Source organism: Heptranchias perlo, chromosome 13 (genome assembly GCF_035084215.1).
Source record: "Heptranchias perlo isolate sHepPer1 chromosome 13, sHepPer1.hap1, whole genome shotgun sequence".
Taxonomy (NCBI): domain Eukaryota; kingdom Metazoa; phylum Chordata; class Chondrichthyes; order Hexanchiformes; family Hexanchidae; genus Heptranchias; species Heptranchias perlo.
The window spans coordinates 45,919,044-45,945,598 of NC_090337.1; the positions used below are offsets into that span (position 1 = coordinate 45,919,044).

At 38.9% G+C, this 26,555-nt stretch overlaps 1 protein-coding gene across 4 annotated transcripts; it reads left to right on the plus strand.

The window, feature by feature from the left end:
- Positions 1–368: 368 nt before the first annotated feature.
- serpine2 (serpin peptidase inhibitor, clade E (nexin, plasminogen activator inhibitor type 1), member 2) lies at positions 369–17,244 on the plus strand. Of its 4 annotated transcripts, none has more exons than XM_067995411.1 (9): positions 369–444; positions 6,283–6,568; positions 7,696–7,923; positions 8,539–8,733; positions 10,573–10,771; positions 11,075–11,175; positions 11,265–11,351; positions 12,553–12,642; positions 15,878–17,244. In XM_067995411.1, exons 2-9 carry the CDS (start codon positions 6,289–6,291, stop codon positions 15,913–15,915), a joined length of 1,218 nt encoding a protein of 405 aa, XP_067851512.1. In that variant the 5' UTR covers positions 369–444; positions 6,283–6,288; the 3' UTR covers positions 15,916–17,244. The 4 variants fall into 4 exon arrangements, with proteins under 4 accessions (XP_067851512.1, XP_067851511.1, XP_067851513.1 ...); XM_067995410.1 differs by lacking the exon at positions 369–444 and adding an exon at positions 476–590; XM_067995412.1 differs by lacking the exon at positions 369–444 and adding an exon at positions 976–1,004.
- Positions 17,245–26,555: the final 9,311 nt, after the last annotated feature.

Consider the following 26,555-nt stretch of genomic DNA (forward strand, 5'->3'; position numbering starts at 1 on the left):
GTCGGATATGGCGTTGGGCAAAGTTTGCAGCGCATACGTGGGATGTTTTAACGGAAGACTCGGGATGTTTGTATTGGCGATTATCCATAAACGCTCTTTATGTGGGTCACCACACAACAGCTACACGTAAGATAAACCATACAGCCCTGCATGTATGTGACTTACGAGGCATTTCCTCCCCACTTTTATGAGAACGTCTCACTGGTGGTGTCATTGCTCACATTCACAGATTCCCCACCACACACAGCCACTTAAACCAACTATGCACAGCCTTGCGCAAGGCGCACTGGTGTCAGATTAAAATACGGAGTGGAGTCACAAACTGATTCGGATTGTGACCGGAACACACGACCTACCGCTAAGATCCGGACTGCGAATGTAGTTCCAGATTTTGTGGAGCCGCCCACCTCTGCCAGTCACCACGCAGTAGGGAGGAGGCTAGCGGTAAGTCTATTAAAGTGCGATTGCACGGTAAAACTGGTTAGTTGGAGAGATAAGTGTGTTTGAATGAAGATAGTTTGTCTTAAAAGTTTTTATTTAGCGTAACTGAACGCTTCATGTTATCGAGAGATTTTAATCTGTGTCTCTAAGTAAGTTGATGTAGTTTTGAAAAGTTGGGCGGTGTATAGTTAGTTATCACATATGTAGCTCCATATTTATATTGAGTGGGTTTGATGATTAGGTACTTGTTTGTGTTAGAGTTTTTTAAAATTTGAATTGGATCTATGGGGTTGCCTTTTTTTCCAAAATTGAAAAAGGAGACTTACTGTGAAAAGTAGTTTTGCTTTGTGGAAAGAATAAGTCCCTGTTTGCCGGTTTAAGACGACGAAGATTATTCACGGATTTTAAATAGTCTGCAAAGTATATATTATATTATATTTAAGGAGTACTGTCTACTTGTTATCACGGCAGTTAATATTTATGGCTTTTCCTCCTTAACCAAATGTAGTGGCATATCTCCGTACTGCAGCTTGTAGCGGCACAGTTGAACTGTTGAATTATATGTAAGTGGTAAACCAAAGTAACTTTTATAGATGTTAGTTTTTAGAACTTTGATGCGAATTGAGATATAAATGTTTTAGAAGCAAATGTATTTGTATTGTGTTGTGTTGTTTTGATAAGTGACTAGAATGAGTTGGAATCAAAACTTACAGTTGTCACGTTAGTGCAATATTTTGTCTGGAGTGCATCAATATATAGAATTGTAAAATTTGCAAGTGTTATGACCACTCTGCTATCTAGTGGCATCTTCAATTTTAAAATACAGCTATTTTTTGATTATGTCTCTGAAGTGCTTTCTGACATTTTTCTGTGTTAAAGGTGTTCCAGAAATGCAGTTTGTTATATTTTAGATGAATTAACTTTGTTGCTATGAAAAGTCATTGATATTCATTCTTTGTTCTTTGGAACGATTCCAATCTACCACATAGACTGACGTGGAGGGTCTGCACTTTTTTTAATAAATACAGAAAGCTTTCATTTTGTAGCTTTGGTGATTTGGAAAGGAACTTTATTTTTAAATGTCTTCCTTTTACTAGGCTGTTTAGCTTTTAACAGATAAACTGAAAAATATGAACATAAAGCAACCAATTGCAAATGCTGAAAATCTGAAATAAAATAAATGGTGTAAATATGCAGCAAGTCAGTCAGCATCAGTGGAGAAAAGATGGGTCATGGTTTCAGGCAGAGCCATTTTTCAGAATTGAAAACTGAAACAAATGCCTGCATTTTTAATGAATGAGAAAGGCAAGGAGTGGGGGAAAAATACTCCTAAGCACAGGGAGTAAGTTGAGTGATGTGCAACCTGCGTAAAAGAAAAGCAGAAAATTATTATATGACATAAAAGATCATCTCAGTCAGGCAATTGAAAGAACCATTAAAGAAACCAAATGTGAAAATAGCTAAGACCACGAGAGACCCACCCAAAGAAAAAGATGAGGAAAATTGGGGAATTGGTAAAAAAAACACAACGGCGGTGAGTTCTTCCACTGATCTGCCATATATTCAATGGGAGAGTCATGGAAACCCTAGAAAAACAGTTTAAATAATGTTTACGCTGATGTCAGTCTGAAATGAAAGCAGAAAATACTGGCAAATGTTAAGAGACAGATGAGATACTATTCCTGAAGTTTACGCTGAGCTTAGTTGGAATGGCGTAGGAGGTCAAAGACAGAGGTCAGAGTACAAGTTAAAATGACTCACCACAGGAATACACTTGCAGACAGATTGGAGGTGTTCACCAAAGCAATTGCCTAATCTGAGTTTGCTCTCCCCAATACACAGATCAAGCATTATGAGCAGTATATAATGACAGATATAGATTGGAGGAAGTAGACACATATTGCTGACTTACATGGAAGAGGTTTTGGAGCCCTGGACAATGGTGCAGCAGTTTGAAAGGATGTGTTGCATCTGGAAGCCAGGGTTGTGGAGCATAAACAAGGTTATTGTGGAGGGAATGATCCCTCTAGAAAGTGGAGGGAAGAGGAAGAAGTTCTTGCTGGTGGGATCATGTAGTAGGTGGAAGATGGTCTTGTAAATATGGAGGCTGATGAAACCTTTGGTTTCTCTGCTCCATTGTTGAAATTTGAATTTGTGAAGAAATTGGTTAATATTTGTAGGAAAAAAGCATAAAACTTGATTTATCGAATGCGCTGTGTATCCTGTAAAACATCACAGCTGACTAAGCATTCTAATACTATATGAAGTAGAATTTGCAGATTTATGTGGATCACAATATTTTACTGATGTAATAAATCTATGGTAGTGTGGAGTGAAATTTGGCCTTGCTATAATCTAAAGTAAATGTGAGTTTTATAAGTGTTGCTTTTTAATGAAAATTGATACACATGCTGATTAAAGGTGAATCAACAACTAGAGTGTGTTTATTAGCTTGATGACTAGTGCAATTCTCACCTTTTTTATAGCCAAATAAATATCCTCCTTTTATGTTAGTCTATTGCAGTTTTAAATGCGAGTGACAGGATTCCTTTCTGATCTTTTTAATCTTTCGATACTTAAGTCAATGCTTTGACTTACTAAAAATGTAAACCATCTACAACCATGTATTCTAGATTCTAAGAAGTATAAATGGATTGAACCCTAACAATCTTTGACATAATCACAAACCCTACAAGGGGATGCAGATTTGAGCTCAAGATGGAGGATGAATAGTTTAAATTTATCTTCTGTACACAGGTAATAAATTGCTTTGTGTCTGTGTGTCGTTCCTGCTAGCTCCCCTAATAATTTGGTGGGTAAATGCACTGTTGTGCTTGCTACCGAGCTACACAGACTAGGCAGGTCCTAGGTTTTGTCCTTGACCTGTGCTAAGTTAGTTAGTTGGAACTTTGTTGTAGCAAAGATTCTGCATTTTTTTTTTATTTGTTCATGGGATGTGGGCATCACTGGCAAGGCCAGCGTTTATTACCCATCCCTAATTGCCCTGGAGAAGGTGGTGGTGAGCCACCTTCTTGAATTGCTGCAGTCCGTGTGGTGAAGGTTCTCCCACAGTGCTGTTAGTTAGGGAGTGCCAGGATTTTGACCCAGCGATGATGAAGGAACGGCGATATATTTCCAAGTCGGGATGGTGTGTGACTTGAAGGGGAATGTGCAGGTGGTGGTGTTCCCATGTGCCTGCTGCCCTTGTCCTTCTCGGTGGTAGAGGTCGCGGGTTTGGGAGGTGCTGTCGAAGAAGCCTTGGCAAGTTACTGCAGTGCATCCTGTGGATGGTACACACTGGAGCCACTGTGCACCGGTGGTGGAGGGAGTGAATGTTTTTTAGGGTGGTGGATTGGGCTACTGCGCTCCTGGACTTGGGGGTGGATGGAGAAAATCAGTCGGGTTGCTGCTCTCGATAGCTATCTCGAGACCTGTTGTAAAGTACCTGTGAGAGGATATTGGATGAGACAGGATTGGGATCCACTGTGATGCTAGTAATGGTCCTACAGTCTGCCAATACATTGACAAGGCTCACGTGAAGAATAGTCATTTGGGTGTGGCACTGGCAAGCAGTCAGCATCTTCAGGAGAAAATATTTAAATTGAAAACAAATTGAGCTTATACCTGAAATGTCAGATTACTGTATCTGATATTTGTGACTCTGCTTCTGTCAGGACCGGAGATAAAACAATAAAATTAGGGATTGCTCTTTGGGAGAGAACTTTGGAGTTTAAGGTGTTGCAAATAAGTGTCGTGGGACCACTAATTTTACATGGTGTTTACTGATCAGAAAGGCCATTCACTGATCTTAATTCATCCATCCACGAGTACACTACATTCGCCCCACAGTATATCTCAACACCAGCTCGGGAGGTCCACTCTCTACTTCAGCAATGCCTCTAATCTCGCATTTAATTTTCATATGAAAGCGGAACCTAGTGCTGAATTCTGTGGCTATCTGAATTCCTTTCATGTAGGGTCCCTACAGCTGTTGGAGTGAGGAAGAAACTTTCATTTGGCTGATTCTAACTCAAACCCCAGAGCTAAACTTGTATAGAAATGCAAATTCTTTTTTCAGTGCCTCCAGCACAGAGGATGGAATAACAGTGGCCTTTATTGCTAAAACACCCTGGTTTAATGACTATCCCAACTGAAATAAATTTTCCTCTCAAATACGACTGAGTGCAATATTCTGCACAACTGAATGGTGTATAGTGCAATCTGTGGATTGAGCCAGCCATATAATTAGTGATGCTAGAATTATAGTCTGCTTTTGTTGTGCACTTGATTCATTTTCCAGTAATATTGTGAAATATTAACTTTTTGTTATCTCAGCTGACAGTCCAGTTATAATTTTGATGTTTGGCATCCACTGTAATGTTGAGGTTGGGAGCTGAGACTTGCATTCTATCCTGCAACATTGACTGGCAATATACTCTGACAATAAGTGTAGGAAGTCTCCAATGACAGCATGTATTCTGACATGTAAAAGCATCAATTTGGAACATTCTCATTTACAAGGTGTAACCTTGCTTTTTATCTAAGGGAATAATATTGATTGAGTTCAGGCTTGCAAATGTGTTTTTGCCTTCTGTAGAATATTTGTTATTAGCAAATCTGTTATTTGGAATACTACAGCTGAAGAACCCAAATACTTGCCATGTCAACTTTGTTCTAAGAGCAGGTCATTAATGTTGGTAATTAGATTTGCATAACTAATTTTATTGCAGATTGCTTGTAAAAAAAATAGTAAACATGTGGGATATGAAAACATTGCTTCCAAGCCTTTGACATTCAATTTAATATTAATAGCTTTTTTCCTATTGAAATACTTGGGAATAGATTTTTTTTCCACTTGGCTGCAATGGTGCTGGAACTTTGTCATGCCTGTGCTCCTGACTCCAGCCAATTTCTGAGGGGCAAGGTCACTTGAATAATTTAGGTTGGTTCCAGTGGTCTTTCTGCCACCATCAGGTCTGCTGCTCAGATGGACAGAGGGAAATGCCCAAGTGCAGGATGGAAGGTCCACACTGTCGGAAGACTAACTTTTTTTCCTTTTGTCCATCAGTGGAATTGATTGCCCTGAGAACAGTTGCATTAGGGAAGATGGCCCTTTAATCATGGTGTTTCAAAGATGCAAATGTTAATAAATATTCTTGTAATTTGTGTCTAATTATAATGCATACATCCATATTTGGGTGGACATATTATACATTTGACATCACTTCTGGTGGAAAAATTCCCAGAAATGGTGTTGGGTAGGTGGGAGCTGGCAGAAAGGCTCCCTGCCTGACTTTGCTGCAGGCAGTTTACCAGTGTTACTGGCCCCTTTGTGTCTTGTTTAGTAAGTTTTTTTTAAAAAAAAGCAGTGCTGAATGAGGTAGATTGAAATTCAACTTACTGGATATTTTGACTTTTGAAAAGAATTCCAGTCAGTAGGTGCTGAAATTGGCCACAGAAAAGGATTAAAGGACAATGATGAACTTTGTGCTTTAGTTTGAGGCCACCTATCCCAGCATTGAACTTGATTTTCTGATCATTATAAATTGTCTAGACTGCATGGTTCTTTTACTAAATGGACCAATTTTTTTAAAATGGTGTTGAGTGTTCAAGCTTTAGGGCGTTCAGATGCTAGCTGGGTGAAGAATAGATAGGGATGTATTTTAATACACATTTTTTAAAAAATTGAAATAATAAATGGTGTGGGGTACCCAAGGTTCCTATCTATTTATCCCATAAAAACCAAATTGAGTTCCAATCTTTGAAGTCTTAAAATTCACTATTTTAATTTTTTTCAATGCGTGATTATGCAGACTATATTTGTTTCTTTTCATCTTGTAGGTATCTATGTGGCTTAGTATTGGAATCGCAATGGGAAAAGTAGGCATCTTGATCCTGCTCAGTGTGGTAATGAAGTCTGTTCACTGTCAATGGAAAAATACTCAAGTATCAGAACTTGGGTCAGAGTTGGGGATGAAGATTTTCAGTCATGTTGTTAATTCTAAACCAACAGAAAACATTATCATGTCTCCACATGGAATTGCATCTGTACTTAGGATGCTGCAGCTAGGAGCAAGTGCAAGAACGAGACAGCAGTTGAACAATGTTCTGAAATACAACTCATATGGTTTGTTTTGACATAACTTTTTAAATCAACTTTAAAATTCTTTCTACCTAGAAATTCAACAGTTTTAATGGGATTTTGCAGCTTGGACCATTGTGATGAAAAAGATGATGTTAAGCTTGTCCTCAATTTGGGACAATCAGTTCTCCTTGCCCCAGCCACTTCAGTCCATTTCAGTTTATTCAAGCATATGTAGTTGTTGCTGCTTTCGTAAGCCATTCATAAGCATTAACACATTTTTCAGGTACTGCCCTGAAATTGATTCTGGAGAAGGTTCTTTATAGATCTGACCATGGTACTTAGAACCCCAACACCAGAATCTGATGTGGAACTCCAAAAGATGAAGCACTTTTTACTTTGGCTGCATGCCATGTTGCAAACACTGGTTGCAGTTGCACTCCAATAAGAAAGTAGGTGGCTTTTGGGTTTCATCCAGTCACCGTGCTTCACTGCATAATTATGGGTCTCTTGAGTTTTGAGAGAATATGTCCAATGTTGCAGTTTCTGGCATTTAGCTTTCTGTAAAATCTGACTTTTTTTAATGCAACTTCAATCTCCCCAGGCATGAACATCAGCTATGCTACTTTTTCACAATGACTTGGTAAATGGAGTCCTGACTAACTTAATTCTTCACCCAGTAGTATATCAAGTTGTAAAAACATTCGGGATCACCCAGACAAATGACGTCCCCTTTCAGTGTTGAATGATTTAGTTCACATATCTAGAAGCTATATCTGTTGTAATAACCAATTGGTTGCATAGCAATGTTAATATCATATAAACTTTAAGTCTGATCACATAGTGGTTACACCATTTGAATTGTAGATGCTTTTACCATATATAATTCTGATGTGGAGATGCCGGTGATGGACTGGGGTTGACAATTGTAAACAATTTTACAACACCAAATTGCTGGACTATAACTTGGTGTTGTAAAATTGTTTACATATATAATTCAAGTAATAGACTATTTTGTATATTTACATTAGATCTTTGTGTTGGTGAATTTGTCTTTTACATCCAAGTACCTCTGATATGAATTGTAGTATGTGATTACAATGATATACGTAGAACACAAGCCTGCTTTTACTAAGTTAAACTACTTTCTATGTTGATTGATTCCTTACTAGGTATTTACAGAAAGCTCAAAAGGATACAGAAGTCTTTAACTGAGAGCAGAAATCAGGATATAGTAGCTATTGCCAATGGAATATTTGCACCTAGTGATTTTGCAATGGAACAGCCCTTTATTAGAAAGACTAAAGATGTGTACCAAGCTGCATTGAGTAATTTGGATTTTGAAGATCCTGTGGAAGCTGCATCAGTAATCAACCAGTGGACTAAGAATCAAACCAGAGGTACATATTCCATAAATCTGAATATATAACCAAAGGGGAGGGAACAGCATGCCTATTTTGCAGCAGCTTAATCTGCTAACATGCCCTTGAGGAGAGGGACAAGAAAAGTGAGAATGTAATTGATTTTCCTGGATGCTTGTCATAAAAAGTAAGGTTACCAAACAACAGTAGCAGTATAAATATATATAATTTATGTGTTGGGTTTTTAAACTTTTTCACATTGATAGTAATGCATTTTAACTTTAATAAACTGTGTAATTCATGAATTGTTCATTTCTCACTTTGCATGTAGGATACTAACATTTATTGATGTCTGACTTGGTTTTGTTTTAGTGACTGCAATACTGTTATAATATTCTAATTAATTGTGCCATCTTTCATGCAACATTTTCCAAACTGTTTTACACTGGATTTGAATTTTAAACAAATGAAAAATGGATACTGGATTTTTCCAGATAATGTGCAAATCTCACATGCATCTTGATGTACTTCTTGTAATTTGTCTGTCATCAAAGCACAATATTTGAGATCATTTCACCCTACTAAAGAGAAGGCAAGGTGTAGATTCAACTGCCTGTTTTACTGAAATATTATGATTTGGTCTATGTTTCTTAGGTATGATTACAAACCTAATTTCTCCTGCCATTCTCAGTGAAGCAACCAGGCTTGTGGTGGTCAATGCTATTTTTTTCAAGGGTTTGTGGAAGTCCCGGTTTCTACCAGAAAATACTCGCAATAGGGACTTCCATGCAGCTGATGGGAACGTGTATCAAGTTCCTATGATGTCCCAAAGATCAACATTTAATTTTGGTAAGTCTAATGTCAATAGAATGGTTGTAGCTTAATTGGTTGGACACTGGATTGGTGAATAAATTTGGAAATGCTACAAACAGGGCAGTATGTTGAAGCAGCAATATGTGCCAGAGTGATGGGACATGGATTCATTCTTGCAATCTGCTGTATTTCTGATCTAAGCTACATTGTATTATTAAATTAGCTACTGCAACAGCTAATAGATATAAATTAGAGTTGGACAATTGATGTTATGAAATGAAGTCTGACTAAAATAACCATTTGCAAAAGCAGACCGATTAAAATGTGCATGCATGAATTTTAATTCTCCAAGTATGAATAAGAGTACATTCTTGTTGAACTAAATTTGTGTTTGTATCTTGGGATTCCTGTTTTATGAAGTATGCTGTTCAGTAATAAACTGGTAAGCAGTATATTGGGTCATATTTTCTTGGTGCCTTCTAACACCAATTCAAAATGTTGCTTCATACCTCAGTACTAACATTACTGTTAACTATTGAGAGAACAATGATTTTGTGACATCTGGTTCCTGACTGAAGTGCTGACCAGATGGAAAATGGAGTTGCCACCTTGGGTGTAAGATGAATGTTTAAAGCCTGTGACTTAGTTTATTGGTGCTGTAGAACATTGGGTTTGTTCCTTTCCCTAATCCTGGAATTCTAAGGCCACCTGTCACCCCAACAGAGAGCAGCTGGCTCAGCACAGAGCAGCAATTGAACCTGGAACCTTGCTAATCTATGGCTCAGTGACTCAAAGTCTTAAATAGCTGAGCCAGGGGACTCTGGATGCAAACTTTTTCTGCATATGTCGATATTTTACAAATGATCAATTTGTCATCTCCAAGTCTGAGTAGCTTAATTGTTTGCTGCAAATGCCATTGTACTTTACATGGAAGACACTGGGATAATGGCTTTTGACAGTGATTCCAAAAGGTATAAAATCATCTCCATGAACATCACAGTATAAAAATAAAATATTTAAGGATTAATTTAAAAGCCTATGTACTCATATTTGGAGACTTAACATGTTCGCGCCAGACAATGACCATCTCCAACAAGAGAGAGTCTAACCACCTCCCCTTGATGTTCAACGGCATTACCATTGCCGATTTCCCCCACCATCAACATCCTGGGGGTCACCATTGACCAGAAACTTAACTGGACCAGCCATATAAATACTGTGGCTACAAGAGCAGGTCAGAGGCTGGGTATTCTGCGGCAAGTGACTCACCTTCTGACTCCCCAAAGCCTTTCCACCATCTACAAGGCACAAGTCAGGAGTGTGATGGAATACTCTCCAATTGCCTGGATGAGTGCACCTCCAACAACACTCAAGAAGCTCGACACCATCCAGGACAAAGCAGCCCACTTGATTGACACCACATCCACCACCCTAAACATTCACTCCCTTCACCACCGGCACACTGTGACTGCAGTGTGTACCATCCACAGGATGCACTGCAGCAACTTGCCAAGGCTTCTTCGACAGCACCTCCCAAACCCACGACCTCTACCACCTAGAAGGACAAGGGCAACAGGCACATGGGAACAACACCATCTGCACTTTCCCCCTCCAAGTCACACACCATCCCGACTTGGAAATATATTGCCGTTCCTTCATCATTGATGGGTCAAAATCTTGGAACTCCCTAACAGCACTGTGGGAGAACCTTCACCACACGGACTGCAGCGGTTCAACAAAGCGGCTCACCACCACCTTCTCAAGGGCAATTAGGGATGGGCAATAAAAGCTGGCCTCGCCACCGATGCCCACATCCCATGAACTAATTAAAAAATAAGTCTGGTGGTTTAGAGATATGTTGGTTTTGTTTCACAGGTATGGCCACTACACCAACTAATGTGAAATATTATATCCTGGAGCTGCCATACCACGGAGGCACTATCAGCATGTTTGTTGCTGTTCCACAGGAAATGGATATCCCACTCTCTGCAATAACTCCTCACATGAATGTACAATCTATATACACCTGGAAGGTAATCATGAGAGAAAAGAAACTTGATATTGCCTTACCCAGGTGAGCATGAAGTATTTGCTTTGAAAAGTGTACGGCAGAAAGCAGATAGGCACGTTCTAGTTAACGCTGCTGTGTTTGAAGTTTGCTATACATTCGGGTATAATATTGGTGTACGTAACAACAGATAAGTGCTTGTTTGTGTACTGAATGAGAAGTTGTATATAAGAAAGATATCTGTTTAAAGATTTTTGTTCCAGCTGCCCCTTCCCTTTATCTACAACAGATTGACTTACTGTAAATGTTGAACTAATTTACTGGCAAGTGTGTTGGTGGACTGTTGCCTGAAAGCTTTATATGTTGTAGATTCACTGCTGAAGCAGAGACTAACTTGGAGAGGCCCCTTTCAGCTCTCGGAATCACTGATATGTTTGATCAAACTAAAGCAAATTTTGGAAAGATTTGTAGTAAGTAACTTGAAATCTTTTATCAAGAGAACTGTCTAGAAATATTTTTGATGTGTATCTTTTTAACTGTCTTCAACAATCTGTTGCAGGATCTGGTCAACTATATGTTTCACAGATGCTACAAAAGGCTAAAATTGAAGTAAATGAAGATGGAACTAAAGCCTCTGCAGCAACAGGCAAGTCTGTCAGCATTGCAAACTTGGATCATAGGAAGTAAAGTGCTTTTTATGCATCAAATAGATTGTAGTTTATTCAAATAATCTACTTGAACTGAACATCACTCAACTACAGTGAGCGGGATAGTTGACCTGGTAACAAGTATAGTATATGCGTTAAGAGCATGAAGTAACAGTTTAGTCTCCCTACACATCTTGTGCTGCCAGAACAGACTCTTTTGTATGCTTCCACTCCCACTCCCCCTTCTTCACATGCTCAGTTTACTCAATTTGTTGGTCAAAAGTTTGGGAAAACATCCCCAAAGTTGTTGATGTGCACGTCAACTTCTGGGTTGTTATTTGCACAGACTGAGTTTGTAGTCTGTTATCCAGTGATTCTGGACACCCATATTTAAAATGAGTTGTAGGATTCAATGTGGAGTGATCCAAGAGGCTGATTTGCATCTACAAGCGCCTGCTGTCCCTAAACTTTTGGGTGTAAATTTACATCTGTTCAGAACTGGCATAAATTCAGGGAACTCGTGTCCCTGTCTTTTGCCTGGGGGACAGAGCTATATTCATGAGCTAAGTGGGGTTTCAGCAGACATAACTCTGGAGCAGCACAAATGATCAAGAAAATGCATGGCGTAGCAGAGTTCTGGTGTAAAACCAGGATAAGTCACTTACGTGCAAATTTTCTCGGAAAAACCCAGCGCAATGTGTCTCTTGCACTGTTTTTACACTGTAAATTGCTAGGAAATTTCTGGCTATAGAGTTCATTCGTTTCCCTAGAAACACTGAATGGCCATTAGTTTAAATCCATGGCCTGGACAATAGCCATTGTCCTTACTTTTGCTATTAGTTGGTGAATCACTAATGGGGATCCAAGTAAAATATTACACTGACTTTCAATTGGAAGCTATAAAACCCAGTACAATTTTGCATACATAACTATGGACTAACAGCTATTGACTAGCTTTAGTAACCTGTTTCTTTCTCCACAGATGCTGCCTGACTTGCTGAGCTTCTCCAGCATTTTCTGTTTTTATTTCAGATTTCTAGCATCCGCAGTATTTTGCTTTTGATTTAATGTAATGCTAAACTGTTTAAAATCAATTATGTATGGCTGGAGCTGTGATCTGCTTTGCAATACATTTTGGAACATTAAAAGTTGATTAACTCAAGTGCTATGATTCTACTAATAGTTTTGTTTTCATTACAGCTGCTGTTATTATGCTAAAATCATTCAGGATTACCCCTCCATTTGTAGTAAACAGACCATTCCTCTATATTTTATGGCACAATCCTACAGGTAAATAACTTTTTTTTAAGATGTATTCACTTTGCCTCTGTCAGAATCTTAACACAATTATTGTCTCACCCCAAAGTAGTCTGTTCAAAATCTTTACATTAAATAGAATTATTCATCTTTAACAATCTTTTAGTTGACTCTTCAGTTAATTATATTAAACTGAAGGAGGTTAATGTTTGGGAGAAATCCCAATGGTCCAGCATCCTACCTGACGCCACGTTTTGTAGTAGAATGATGTACCAGTGACAAACAAAACTATGACTGCTGTATGTTCAGTTCTTCATGTTTTTGAGTTATTTATTATAAACTATTGGATTGCCTTCAGAAATCATATCTTGACCTCTGTATTCAGTAGCACTAACATTTCCAGAGTCACCTAAATTTAAAGTACAAATACTCTTAAGTGCTCTAAGAAAACTAGCTGTGCACGTTTACATGGAGTATCCGCCCTTCACTAGGAATCCGTTTGCACTGCACAGTATACCAGTGAATCAGTGGCCTGTTCTGCATCTTTTCTCCTGGAAATATTGAGACACTCCAGGGGACCCTTATCCTACCTTGTAAAAGTGTGAGTTATCGAAAGGAAAATAGTGCTGTTGTTGAAAGTATTTTTATTGATCTACAGCAACAGAAGTAGCATGCTATTGAATCAACAAATACAAAGATCTGACCCCTGGAAATCCCTTGCACAGCCCCCATTTTCTGGAGACCTCCTGTGTCAAAATAAACATGAAGTGACGTTCTTGGTAGCTTTGCAAGTGCCTCATGTATAACTCCCTCCTCCGTGCAGTCTTTGTAATTCTGCCACAAAATTTCATTGAAGTGCATCAGCACATGGTTAACAAGGACATCCAGTGACAAGAAAGAGGTACTGCACAAACTCGGAGGGCAATTAATGATACATCTTCAGTACTTTTTTATAAAAAAATACAAACAAATACCCCAAAAGAGATGTAGTTCTGAGCTGAAACATTTTGCTGCTCAGAGCTGGTTTTGTGGTTTGCTAAATGTCACTTAAGTAATACAATTTGGAATTGTAGACTATTACAATGCGCAGGTCATCAGGTCCATCAAGTTTGATGTTTTTCTTTTGAGTCATCTAGTCTAATCCCACTCCTGGTCTTGTAATATTCCTCCTTCCAAGGCAATGATTTAATTCCCTTTTAAAAGAGTTTAAGGACTCTGCTTCAACAACAGTTTGTGGCAGAGAATTCCACATTCTAACTACCTTCTGTGAAAATTTTGCTAACATTTTTTATGCTCATCCTAAATTTGTTCTCTCCTGTTGTCTCATTGACCAGTGGAAATAATCTATCACAAATTACCCCTTACCATGACCTTCATAAACTTAGTGACCGCTATCATGAAACCCCTTCCCTGTTTCAGCTTGGGTGGGATGGGAAGTACAAACTTCAAGTTTGTGTACATAACTGTATACCCCCATCTCTGGTAACATCCCAGTGAATCCATGCTGCTTCTTTTTCTTCCTTTATAATGGTTTGCCCAAAACTGCATGCAGTATTCGAACTGCAGCCTAATTGGGGATTTTCAAAAGACGCTCAATATGATGTCTCCTAAGCAGCTTTTTAAATTCAGATGCTTGTTATCAGGGAATGTAGCAGCATGGATAGAAAGTTGGTTGACTGACAAGAAACAAAAGGCTATGGTTAATAGGTATTGCTTGGGTTGGAAGTGGTGTAACTCGGGGGGGGGGGGGGGGGGCGGGGTGTGTGTGCGCATGCGCGCATATATAATCCTTAAAGCATAGGGAGGGAGCACAAAATTGAATTTATTGACTGAAAAATGCAGGTTTTGGCAATGGCAAGGAACTCTTAAGATTTCAGGAGGGTATAGATTTAATGTAGAAATGTGTGATGCAATGCATTTTTGAAGGAAAAACAAGGAGTGGGACTATACTCAGTAGAAGGACACAGAAGGGTATGGAAGAACAGGGAGACCTAGGCTTTCAAATACATAATTCCCTGAAATTGCAACTACAGGTCGACAAAGCCATAGAAAGGCCAATAGCATTTTGGCTTTTATAACTAGGGCAAAACAGTAAAGAGGTAATGATAAATATATTCAAGGCAGTGGTTAGGTCACAGTTTGAGTACTTTGTGCAGATATTGAAGGGTACGGCATAGATTCAGTTACTACTATTATTGTTATGAATTTCAATTTTAATCAGTGATTCTAGCCTGTCAATTTTTTACTTGTACCCTCCATTGATTTACATGCTAGTTTGGATTATCTTGGTTTCGCAACTTTTCATTTTATTGTCTTCCCACATCCGGTTTTTGTAAATTATCTTGTCCTGTTTAACATCTCTTAAATCTTTCTACTTCCTTATTAGCTTTCCACCTGGTGCTTACTTTCCCTTCTAAGCTGCCTATTCTTTCTTTTCCCCTCCCCCTGCCATATTATTTTAAATTTTTCTCCATAGTTCTGGATAATTTATCCACGAGGATACCAGTTCCAGCCCAGTAAGCTGTCCCAGGAATCTGAATCCTTTCCTCAAACACCATGGGGCTGATTTTGGTTTGCTGCGGTGAGGCTCAAACCGGCTTGGTGGTCAGGCCCCATTGTAGTTGGAGAGGGTGGGAAATTTGCCAGCTCCTATGCTGAGCCAGCCGACAGTATAAAGCTAGAGTAGAGAGGAAGGCAATCCTGGGATCGAGGGAGCTGTGCAGGGACCAGCATTGGGCTGGAGTATTTTGTGGGATCAGGAGAAACATTCCTGCCCTTCCTGACTCCACAGAAATGAAAGGAGAAAAATTCTGTTTAGGGAGCGGCCAGCACCGGTCCCTTTAAAGACTGCTGGCTCGGCCGCTCCAAGTTGGGGACCGATAGATGGGGCATGCACAGGACATACATGCCCCATCTATCGGTCCACAAAAATAGTGTTGAGGTTGTACAATGGATCCGACTGATATGTTTATAAAGTAGGAGATAATAGCATTGCCTGGGAGTCTTTTTTTTAAATTTAAAATGGCTTGTCAAATAGTTACGTCCAGAAAAAAAAACTGTTCTAGTTCTAAGGTATACAGACTTTCATCATAGACTTTTACTTGGTTTGGAAAAACTAAATGTCTACAATATAAATACTATTTCAATTTGATAGGAGAATGTTAATGACGAAGCAACTCTAAAGCTATACGTTTGAGGCCTGCTTAAACTAAAGTGATAACTTGGTTTGATTTGTGCACTAACTGCTTTTCTCTTTTTGCTTTTGCAGGCACAGTCCTTTTCATTGGACAGGTTTCAAAACCATAAGAGACCAATGTCAACAGGATAAGTTTAAAAATGGTTTTCCAATATCACTGGAGGAAATGTCAAATTGCTATTTTCAAGTAGCTTGGCAATGAAAAGCAGTGCTATTATATACAAACACTGACTTTAAGAATCAAACTGATAAAACCTTATAGTAATACTTGCATACATTTTTGCCTTACATAGAATGTTTCATTGTAATTGCAGTATTTTCTAATAATCAGTATGCAATTGTGTCTTTTTATATGAATTCAGTATTGCACCTGACAGGAACAAAAAGTATTTTAGAGCGATTAGCCAAGTATTACTATTGGAGTCAAAGCAAAATTCAGAATTTTGCACAAAAACTCTCAATACTTGTTTATATTTAGAATATAATTAAATTGGGGTTCCCCAATTTAGAAGAGGAAATATGCTCTACTTGAATATAACATAATCCTAAATAATGTGTTTGACACTCATACTGTGTTTTATGCTTCAATACTGGTCCAAGACAATCTGGGAATATTCCCTTTTGTGTAGAACTACCCTCTTGTGGGATTTCCTGAAATGCAGAATGTTACCCACCAACCCCAATCATGTCAGTGAGTGGAGTTCTACATATTACTTCCAAACAGCAAAAAAACAGTTTCAAAGGCATGAAACAGGAAATAAACAATAAACGTACAAACCTCTACATATACAACAATTCTGAATACTCTTTCCCTTCAGGTTACACTTTTACCAAACTGCAGTTAAATATTTTAGGGTGTAAATTCTAGAATTGGAGAAATTACCTTGCTTTACAAGTCGCTGCAGTGTATTATGCATCCAAAGGAAATTTATTTTTAATACTGAGCAGCTCGAACTTTGAGAAAAGCCATTCAAATTCCATGACTAAATGCTGGAGGAATCATTTATTAATATTTATTGAAATGCAACACAAGGAATTGAATATAGTTTGCTGAATAATTGTAGTAAAGATCTTTTCTTTCTCAATTTGAAGATCATGTTATGCAATTTGAATTGAAAGAATGCTTTGTACTAAATCAATATTTTTCTAACTTTTCATTTAAATTTAAGGAAAGTTTTTTGGTAATGTTCGCATAGCTGGTGCTTTACCTGAATATTACTGCCTCATTGCTCACTTGTTAAAGCAGATAAAGTGCAGGAGAATATAAATTAAAGAAAGAGAAATACAGTCCAGATAGGAATCCTCATACAAGAGGTTATTTTTGTGTGACCTGTAACCTACAGTTTTGAAGGCCAAGTATAGGACATTTACCATAAACAGTGGAAACTTTTTAAATGGTTATTTTAAGTGTTTTAATAAAATGTGAATTTAGTCTACAATATCTATTTGACTGCCTTTTCTTGTGCCAGCCAAAAATTTAAAAAAAGCACGTTGAAACTATTCATTGGAAATTTGAATAGTTAAAGCCAATTTGCAATCTGATTTGAGTTCAGTGTCCAAATTTCAATGCATAATGGCTTCCAAATTTAAGCCACCTTTTTGGGCACTGTTCCATACTTTTGTAGGATAAAATGTATACAGTATCAAAGATTACATTAAAAAATTTGCTACACACATGATCCAGAATTAAAGGGTTACGTACTACATTAAGTGGCTTTTTTGTCAGAACATTGGCAAAGTAACTATGGCATATCCAGGCAGTGATAACACTAAAGTGCTGTGTTTTCATGGAGCATAGATTGCAAACTAGCATACAATATTGCAATCCCAACTCCCTTTCCAGCAACTGTTCAGTGAGTTACAAATACTTTCTGATGTTGTTTTGGGGAGCAAAATATTAGGTGACATGTGTCGCTCAAAGTAACTGTTGTGAATTTAGATTCTACGAAGCTGCTTCTTCATGCAACCTTGCACCAAAAGGTAATGTGCCTTTTTTGAGTCCAGTTCTGAAGTAGTCCAAAAACTGTTTGTGGTTTGTTTATTTTCATTCGCTATCCTTTTCAGTTTAATCTTTCAGTACTGAGATACTGGTTTAAGAATTCATATGCTTTTACTGGCGATGGCATTCAATTATCTGCTGACATGAAGTCATATTACTTAATCTGTTCCATCTATCAGCTGTGTTTTTCTAACTTTTTTATCTGTTTCACCGACTCTGATTCGTGTAGATCAGTAGATAGTATTCACTGACTCTACAGAAGCTTTCTGCAACCCTAACACCGCAATAGCACACTGAGCAGTGCACCCTAAAATTTTCTGCGCAAAGCATTTGATCATGTTCACGGTTTCCAGTCAGTTTGTTTCTGTGGTGATCCTTTCAATGGTGAGGCTATTAATAGTTGATCCAAACCTAATAGGAAAATGCCTGTTAATTTCAGTGAGAATGTAAATGCAATTATAAAGCATGCTTTATACTGATCTCTACTATTTCAACTAAAATTAGCAAATGGAGGAAAATACAGTCCCAGAAATTTAAATAAACACAGCCTCTGCTGATTATATAGAGGTGACTAGCTACTATTTAATTTCTGTTGAAGACTTAACCCCATGAAAATGTTGGGCGGTTAGATAGGACACTATTTGTTCAATGAGCTGATTATGAACTGGGAATGGCATTGATTGTTGAGACAAAATCTGATTTTGTTGCCTTTACAGTTGGAAAGATGTATGAAATGTAACGAGTAAATTGGAAGCAAAACAACATATGGACTTCTATAAATAGATCTAAACATTTTATTAAAGCAAGATTCATAGCTTGCAGCAATGAATGCACTTATCTTCGTTTACCTATTAAACTTAGTTTTGTACTCGTGTCATGTATTCCAATTGATTACTTACTGTATGGTGGTTCATACAATTGCTGGATACAACCAAATAAAGCAAGATGTGCTATCCCTGCTTCTGCATCAGTTTCCACTAAATATTCAGTAACAAGAGTGAACAGCAATGAAGATTACTGTACCTGGTTGCTGCAGATAGGTAGTTTTACCAGTGCTATGCTATGTCATCATACTTTGAAGTCATCAGTTTTTTTTATTCGTTCATGGGATGTGGATGTCACTGGCGAGGCCAGCATTTACTACCTATCCCTAATTGCCCTTGAGAAGGTGGTGGTGAGCCATCACCTTGAACCACTGCAGTCTGTGTGGTGAAGGTTCTCCTACAGTGGTGTTAGGGCGTTCTAGGATTTTGACCCAGCGACGCTGAAGGAACGGCAATATATTTCCAAGTTGGGATGGTGTGTGACTTGGAGGGGAACGTGCAGGTGGTGGTGTTCCCATGTGCCTGCTGCTCTTGTCCTTCTATGAACAGAAACCCTCACTTAACCACCTCAAATGTCTTTTAAGAACTAAAGGAAAGCCACCAAGCCACACTTGTCAAGGAATATGATTAATGAAAACAAGTTTGGATCGGGAGGTTATGAACAGATTGTTATATCTGATTTAATTTGGTCAGATTTTGCAAATATGGGCAGAATTTGGAGGAGGGGACCGAGTGTAACATATCAAAGTTTGCAGATGATACAAAGGTGGGAGGGAAAGTAGAGAGTGAGGAGGACATAAAAAACCTACAAGGGGATATAGACAGGCTGGGTGAGTGGGCGGAGTTTTGGCAGATGCAATACAATATTGGAAAATGAGAGGTTATGCACTTTGGCAGGAAAAATCAGAGAGCAAGTTATTATCTTAATGGCAAGAAACTGGAAAGTACTGCAGTACAAAGGGATCTGGGGGTCCTAGTGCAAGAAAATCAAAAAGTTAGTATGCAGGTGCAGCAGGTGATCAAGAAGGCCAATGGAATGTTGGCTTTTATTGCTAGGGAGATAGAATATAAAAACAGGGAGGTATTGCTGCAGTTATATAAGGTATTGGTGAGACCGCACCTGGAATACTGCATACAGTTTTGGTGTCCATACTTAAGAAAAGACATACTTGCTCTCGAGGCAGTACGAAGAAGGATTCACTCGGTTAATCCCGGGGATGAGGGGGTGGACATATGAGGAGAGGTTGAGTAGATTGGGACTCTACTCATTGGAGTTCAGAAGAATGAGAGGCGATCTGTGAAGGGGCTTGATCGAGTGGATGCGGTAAGGATGTTCCCAAGGATGGGTGAAACTAGAACTAGGGGGCATAATCTTAGAATAAGGGGCTGCTCTTTCAAAACTGAGACGAGGAGAAACTTATTCACTCGGAGGGTAGTAGGTCTGTGGAATTTGCTGCCCCAGGAAGCTGTGGAAGCTACATCATTAAATAAATTTAAAACAGAAATAGACAGTTTCCTAGAAGTAAAGGGAATTAGGGGTTACGGGGAGCGGGCAGGAAATTGGACATGAATTTAGATTTGAGGTTAGGATCAGATCAGCCATGATCTTATTGAATGGCGGAGCAGGCTCGAGGGGCCGATTGGCCTCCTCCTGCTCCTATTTCTTATGTTCTTAATTTCTAATCTTGCCAAAAACGGGTGTTGTGCAGCCGAATTTCTAGGCTAATAAGTCAAACTAAACGCTAACAATAGGCCAAGTGGACGCAACCTGTTTGGGTAACTGATCAGGCTACTTACGTATTCTCATGCAAGAATGTTATGTATTTGTGCAGTTAGTGTAAATCAGACTGCACAGTATCCGGATTATAGTCTGTCATGAGAACTTGAGAAATCTATTACTATCTTGCTGCAGTGAGAGGTGTCCAACGAATACAGTTGGAGGTATTCGTTCATTTGTTTTATGTGATTTCTCGGAATGGAGGGAGTCTCTTGGGTGACCCTGTGAAAGTTGATCAAGGCCAAAGGGCCTATCTTTGCTCATCCACCTCTACGGACTCCCTTATGACATCCAACTGTTTCTTAAATGATTCTAGGTTTTTTAGTTCCACTATCCAACCTTGAAGTGTGAAGAAGATCTTCCTGACATCAGTCCAAAATTTACCTTCCATGAGATTGGACTTTGTTTCCTTGCCCTACTGTTTTGGCTACAAGTCAATCAGTGAATTACACCACGTTGTAATCAACCAATCATCCTGTTCTCAGAGCAGGGATTTTATCACCTGCACCTACATGGGGTTTTCTCAAACATCCTGGAAGAATTGTTGGAACATGCACTATAATTGACATGCTACTACATTCAGATGCTTACTTTCTGGATGATCCTTTATGTGACTATATCTCTCTCAATCCTACTTCAGGTAGTTCTTAAAGTTTGCTGTAAACATTAATGAAGTTGCAGTTTATTTTGTAATATGTGCAAGCTAATGTACAGTTCAGCATTTGTTCTTCAATTGCTTGTAAGTAAACTGTTTTACATATGTGCTAGTGGTCCATTTTTCTCTCCATACAGGTAAATTTACCATTTCATATTAAAAAGCATTCTTGAGGCTTTTAAATGGCCCTGTATCCAGCACTTTCACTAGCTGTAGTGTACGAGCATGTGTTGCAATTTGGGTATGCATTTCCTTATATTTGTGCACGAAGTAGCTAATTCATAAAACAATTGTTACAGCATCAATAAAAATCTCACTGTTTGCTTGAATCGTCCTGTCCACTAAGAGCATGTCACAGTACATTGAAAAGTAACCACAGTATATATTTTTCATATATTGTACAGTTCTATGAATTTTTTTGTAAAAAATGATAATCACAACTAATAACACATTTCTAGAATTTAATGATTCCATGCAGGTTCATTTCTAGTAGACATGTATGGCAAACCTCTGAGAAAATAAAGAAAACACTGTACAAAGCATTAAAACCAATTTCATTTTGAATTTATGATGCCACATTTATCACTCTTTCTCTTTCCTTCCCCCCCCCCCCACCCCCTATCAAAAGTTGAGTTCTGATGTAATTTAAATGAGATCTGACGTTCATAATTTACCATACAGATGGCAATTCAATAACATTAGGTTTAAACCAATGGGGAAAAATCTATTCCAGCACAAGCTAAAATTAGCATTAGTGTAAAGAAAAAAACTAAGACGCAAGTTGAAAGATCTTGCATTCATATAGTGCCTTATGTCTTCAGGAAGTTTCAAGTGCTTTACAAACAATGGGTTATTTTTGTCATGTAAGCAATAGTACACTGTTAGCGGTAGCAATCGTTTGATAATTTTACCTCAGATCTTGGGACAGTTATTCAATATGTTGTGTAACTGTATAATTTGAAAAAGGGATTCCTTTGTTTGCAGCTTCCTGTCCTAGCAGCTCACAAGCCATATTGACTGCAATGATTTCAGTGCCTCTTTAACTGGCAATTGTCTTTTCAGAAACAGTTTTATTTTAATAGATACTTTCTGGTTGTCCTTGAAAAGTCCACAGGCTTTAAAATACACCAAGGCAGTTTCTGTTTGTGACAACATTCTGGCTTTAACAATTTTATTGAAAGTATTCACTGGATAGTTTTTTCACAGTGCAACACACACTGAGGGTAACTATTGCTCATGCTCAAATAAATTGTTGCTCAAATAAATCAAAACTGAATGTATCCTGTGTCTTTTGACCTTGACTTTCTTCATTAGTGGCCTCTCTCTTTATTCTAAGTTCAAAATGAGATCTAATATAATCTTTGTTGCTTTCATTATGCCAAATTCAGTAAATAAGTAAGTTGTGAAGTGGTAATAACAGGATTGGCTCCGATCTGATGCTGTTGAGAAAATCAGAGTCTCAACTTCAGTTAAGCTCTTCTTGGCTGAATTTTTGCAGAAGTGAATTAGAATTCATTGTTATGTAATCATTGAATGATTATATCTTCTTTGCAATATATTACAATTTTATTTATGTGCTGTTTATCGACCTAGATAGATAAACAGCACTTGAATAAAGATATATAGATAGATAGCGCACACTATCTATCTATCTGGAGTGTGCTATGTACATATTTCAAATATATTGGCCCAGAATTTGATGTCAAATTAACAGTGAGGCTAATGGCACTCACCGTTATTTATGCACAAATCATACAGCAACTTCAGGCGAGGACAGATGCGCGGTTAAGCGCGAAAATCCGAAAGTTGCTATCCAAGCTGCGTCGCTGCACCCCTAGCTTCACGAAAATGGAATCTCGCTGACTTACTATTCAAATGCATTGAACATCCTATACTTGAATGGTAGATATGAACTAAACTCGGGTTGAAAGTTAGGGCTTGTCCATTTCAGTCTAAGACACAAGGCACAAGTCAGGAGTGTGATGAATACTCTCCACTTGCCTGGATGAGTGCAGCTCCAACAACACTCAAGAAGCTCGACACCATCCAGGACAAAGCAGCCCGCTTGATTGGCACCCCATCCACCACCCTAAACGTTCACTCCCTTCACCACCGGCGCACCGTGGCTGCAGTGTGTAACATCTGCAGGAACTCGCCAAGGCTTCTTCGACAGCACCTCAGTAACCCGCGACCTCTACCACCTAGAAGGATAAAGGCAGCAGGCGCATGAGAACACCACCACCCTGCACGTTCCCCTTCAAGTCACACACCATCCCAACTTGGAAATATATCACCATTCCTTCATCATCGCTGGGTCAAAATCCTGGAACTCCCAAGCTAACAACAGTGTGGAAGAACCTTCACCACACAGACTTCAACCGTTGAAGAAGGCGGCTCACCACCACCTTCTCAAGGCCATTTAGGGATGGGCAATAAATCGTGGCCTTGCCAGCAACGTCCACATCCCATGAATGAATTTTTTTTAAAGTACCCTTTTAATGACATAATTGTTAATTACTGTCAGTCAAACTCTTTGGCACTGAAAATGAGCTAGTACAAGTGTGGAGTTTCATTCCTTCAGGTTTTAATTGTTGGAGATTTTTTTAAAAATTAAAATTAATATTTATTTACTTTATATTTGTTTCTTTTTTTCTCTGTCTCTTAATCCAATCTTTTTTTCCCTCTTTATTTCTCTTTCTGTATCTGATTTCACATTGAATTCACCATTCTAACTTACACTTCCTTCTCAGTCCTTGTACAATCCTTCAATCTGGTTATGTAGATATACAGTTACTTGCCCTGTTCACTCAGATCCCAGATGCCCTGTAGAGGGCACCGCACCATTTCCATCTCACACTTCCAGCAACTTGCGGCGCAAACTATCATGGAGATTAAACAAGCAAGGGCAAATCTAACTAACGGCAGGCGCCATTTGTTAACCGGCTACGGCAAATTCTGGGCCAATACAATAAAGCCAAAAAGCTCATGTAAGTGTTTTGCATTGTAAAATACAAATAAAAAAAACCCCCGATCACTTGTGGAATTATTAAACCTTTTTCAAATCTTTTGTTTATTATCCATATCCAAGAGCGACTGCTGCTATCATTAAACTACAGTTCCTGCAACATAATTGTGTTTTTTTTAGTTGATTTTAAAAAAGGCATTTAAATGTGCATCACCTGGTATACATTGTGTGGATAGGCAATTAAGTCAATAAATAGAGACAAGTGTAGTGGTATGATCATGTTATGCCCTGCATTTTCTTGCCAATCATTCTTGTCTTGCTGGCAGCCTCTTGTTCCATTGTGTCGCACCAACAATGATGTATTGATCACTTAATGCAACAACTTACATTTATATTGTGTCTTTCATGTAACAAAATATCCCAAAGTGCTTTACAATGGAAAATGGTAGACATCAAACAGGAAGTGGGAAAGAAAATTAGTGGGGGTGGGGGGGTAATCAAAAGGTGCAGCCAGAGAGGTCAGTTTTGAGGAGGCTTTTGAAGAATTTGAGTGCATGGGCTTGATGGCTGAAGGCTTTGCCACTGAATGTGGAATGGACACAGTGAATGGCACCCACTCGACTATAGGTGGAAGAGTAGAGAATGTGAGCGTGGATGTAGGGCCGGGAAAGATTGTGGAGATGGGGGAGCCAGACCATCAAATACGTAGCCTATTGTGATAAGTGTATGTGTCAAAAATTCTTTCATATTAAAAATTATTCTGGATCAACACAAGTTTTTTTTGTAACTAACATTTTATCTGGAATCTTATGAAATGTGTCATACCAATTATCTTTTTAAGTACAAAACTAAATGATCACATTCGTAACCCAGGGGATGGATGTTTATCCTATCAACAGACCAGATGAATAATGACGCAAAATTAAAGATGCAATTGTGTTATGAGGTCAGCTATGCCTGTTCAATGAATATTGCTTTTCCCCGCATATTTTCTGTTTCTACCAGAGGGTATGTTTAAAGAATTCACATTCCCAGCATGGAGCTTCACATGCTGAGGATAAACATGGGGAATTTGAGGGTTGAGGTCAGAAGGCCTCATAGGATTTTCTGTTCATTTGTTTTAAACAACAGGAGAGAAACTCATCTTCACACCCAAATTTCCCATGTGCACTTCCAGCAGGTAAAGCTCCTAGTTGAGTGCAAATTCATAAAACCTACCCTCATGGGCACAAATGGAATTGAGTGCAAAGTAATACCCCTGGAGCTAAGACTGTTGCAGTAAATAGCGATGAAAGTAAGGCAGATGTCCTGCAGATCACAATGTTGCACCATATAATTATATTACAGATGTGATGTTTTGTCAAAGCAACAAATTGTCTAAAACTCATTGGTTCTGCTGGTGTTATCGTTTCTATAACTGCAGCTATCATTTAATTGATAGCCGCAGATTCACTGCTAGCGTGGTTGCTGGAGGAACATTTGTTGCTTAGTGTGGGATTTTCTGCAGCACTGATGAAAGAAAACACCTGTTAGAATTTCAACATTCTGCACATTCTGAAATAGTGTAGTAAAAATTGTACCTCATGGGTGTTATCTCCATAGGTTGACAATGCAGCATGAGTACAAATATTGTCCATTATTTAGGATCTCAGTCACTAGGCTTGGGAGGCTTCCCAAAGAGGAAAACAGCAGAACTTGATGAATGTAAATTAGATTTTCTAATAGTTTAAATATATTTCTGCATGTTTTCTTTACATGTAAATATGCTTTTATACATTTGCCTATTTATAATGTTAGTCAACTGCCCCATCAGTCTACTCTCAATTATCAGCAAAGTGATGGAAGGTGTCGTTAATGGTGCTATCAAGCGGCACTTTCAGCCCCAGGACATCGCTGCAGGAGTTCCTCAGGGCAGTGTCCTAGGCCCAACCATCTTCAGCTGCTTCATCAATGACCTTCCCTCCATCATAAGGTCAGAAGTGGGGATGTTCGCTGATGATTGCAGTGTTCAGCTCCATTCGCATCCCCTCAGATAATGAAGCAGTCCGTACCTGTCCGCATGTAGCAAGACCTGGACAACACCCAGGCTTGGGCTGATAAGTAGCAAGTAACATTCACGCCACACGGTGCCAGACAATGACCATCTCCAACAAGAGAGAGTGTAACCACCTCCCCAAGACATTCAACGGCATTACCATCGCTGAATCCCCCACCATCAACATCCTGGGGGTCACCATTGACCAGAAACTAAATTGGACCAGCCACATAAATACTCTGGCTACAAAAGCAGATCAGAGGCTGGGTATTCTGTGGCGAGTGACTCACCTCCTGACTCCCCAAAGCCTTTCCACCATCTACAAGGCACAAGTCAGGAGTGTGATGGAATACTCTCCACCTGCCTGGATGAGTGCAGCTCCAACAACACTCAAGAAGCTCGACACCATTCAGGACAAAGCAGCCCACTTGATTTGCACCCAATCCACCACCTTAAACATTCACTCCCTCCACTACCAGCGCACCGTGGCTGCAG

What these genes read in the sequence shown, in the direction of transcription:
- serpine2 (XM_067995411.1), top strand. Translation starts at nt 6,289, where the DNA reads ATGTGGCTTAGTATTGGAATCGCAATGGGAAAAGTAGGCATCTTGATC. An exon ending in CTTGATATTGCCTTACCCAG is followed by an intron (nt 10,772 to 11,074) that starts GTGAGCATGAAG and finishes TATATGTTGTAG; the next exon opens with ATTCACTGCTGAAGCAGAGA. An exon ending in TAAAGCCTCTGCAGCAACAG is followed by an intron (nt 11,352 to 12,552) that starts GCAAGTCTGTCA and finishes TTTTCATTACAG; the next exon opens with CTGCTGTTATTATGCTAAAA.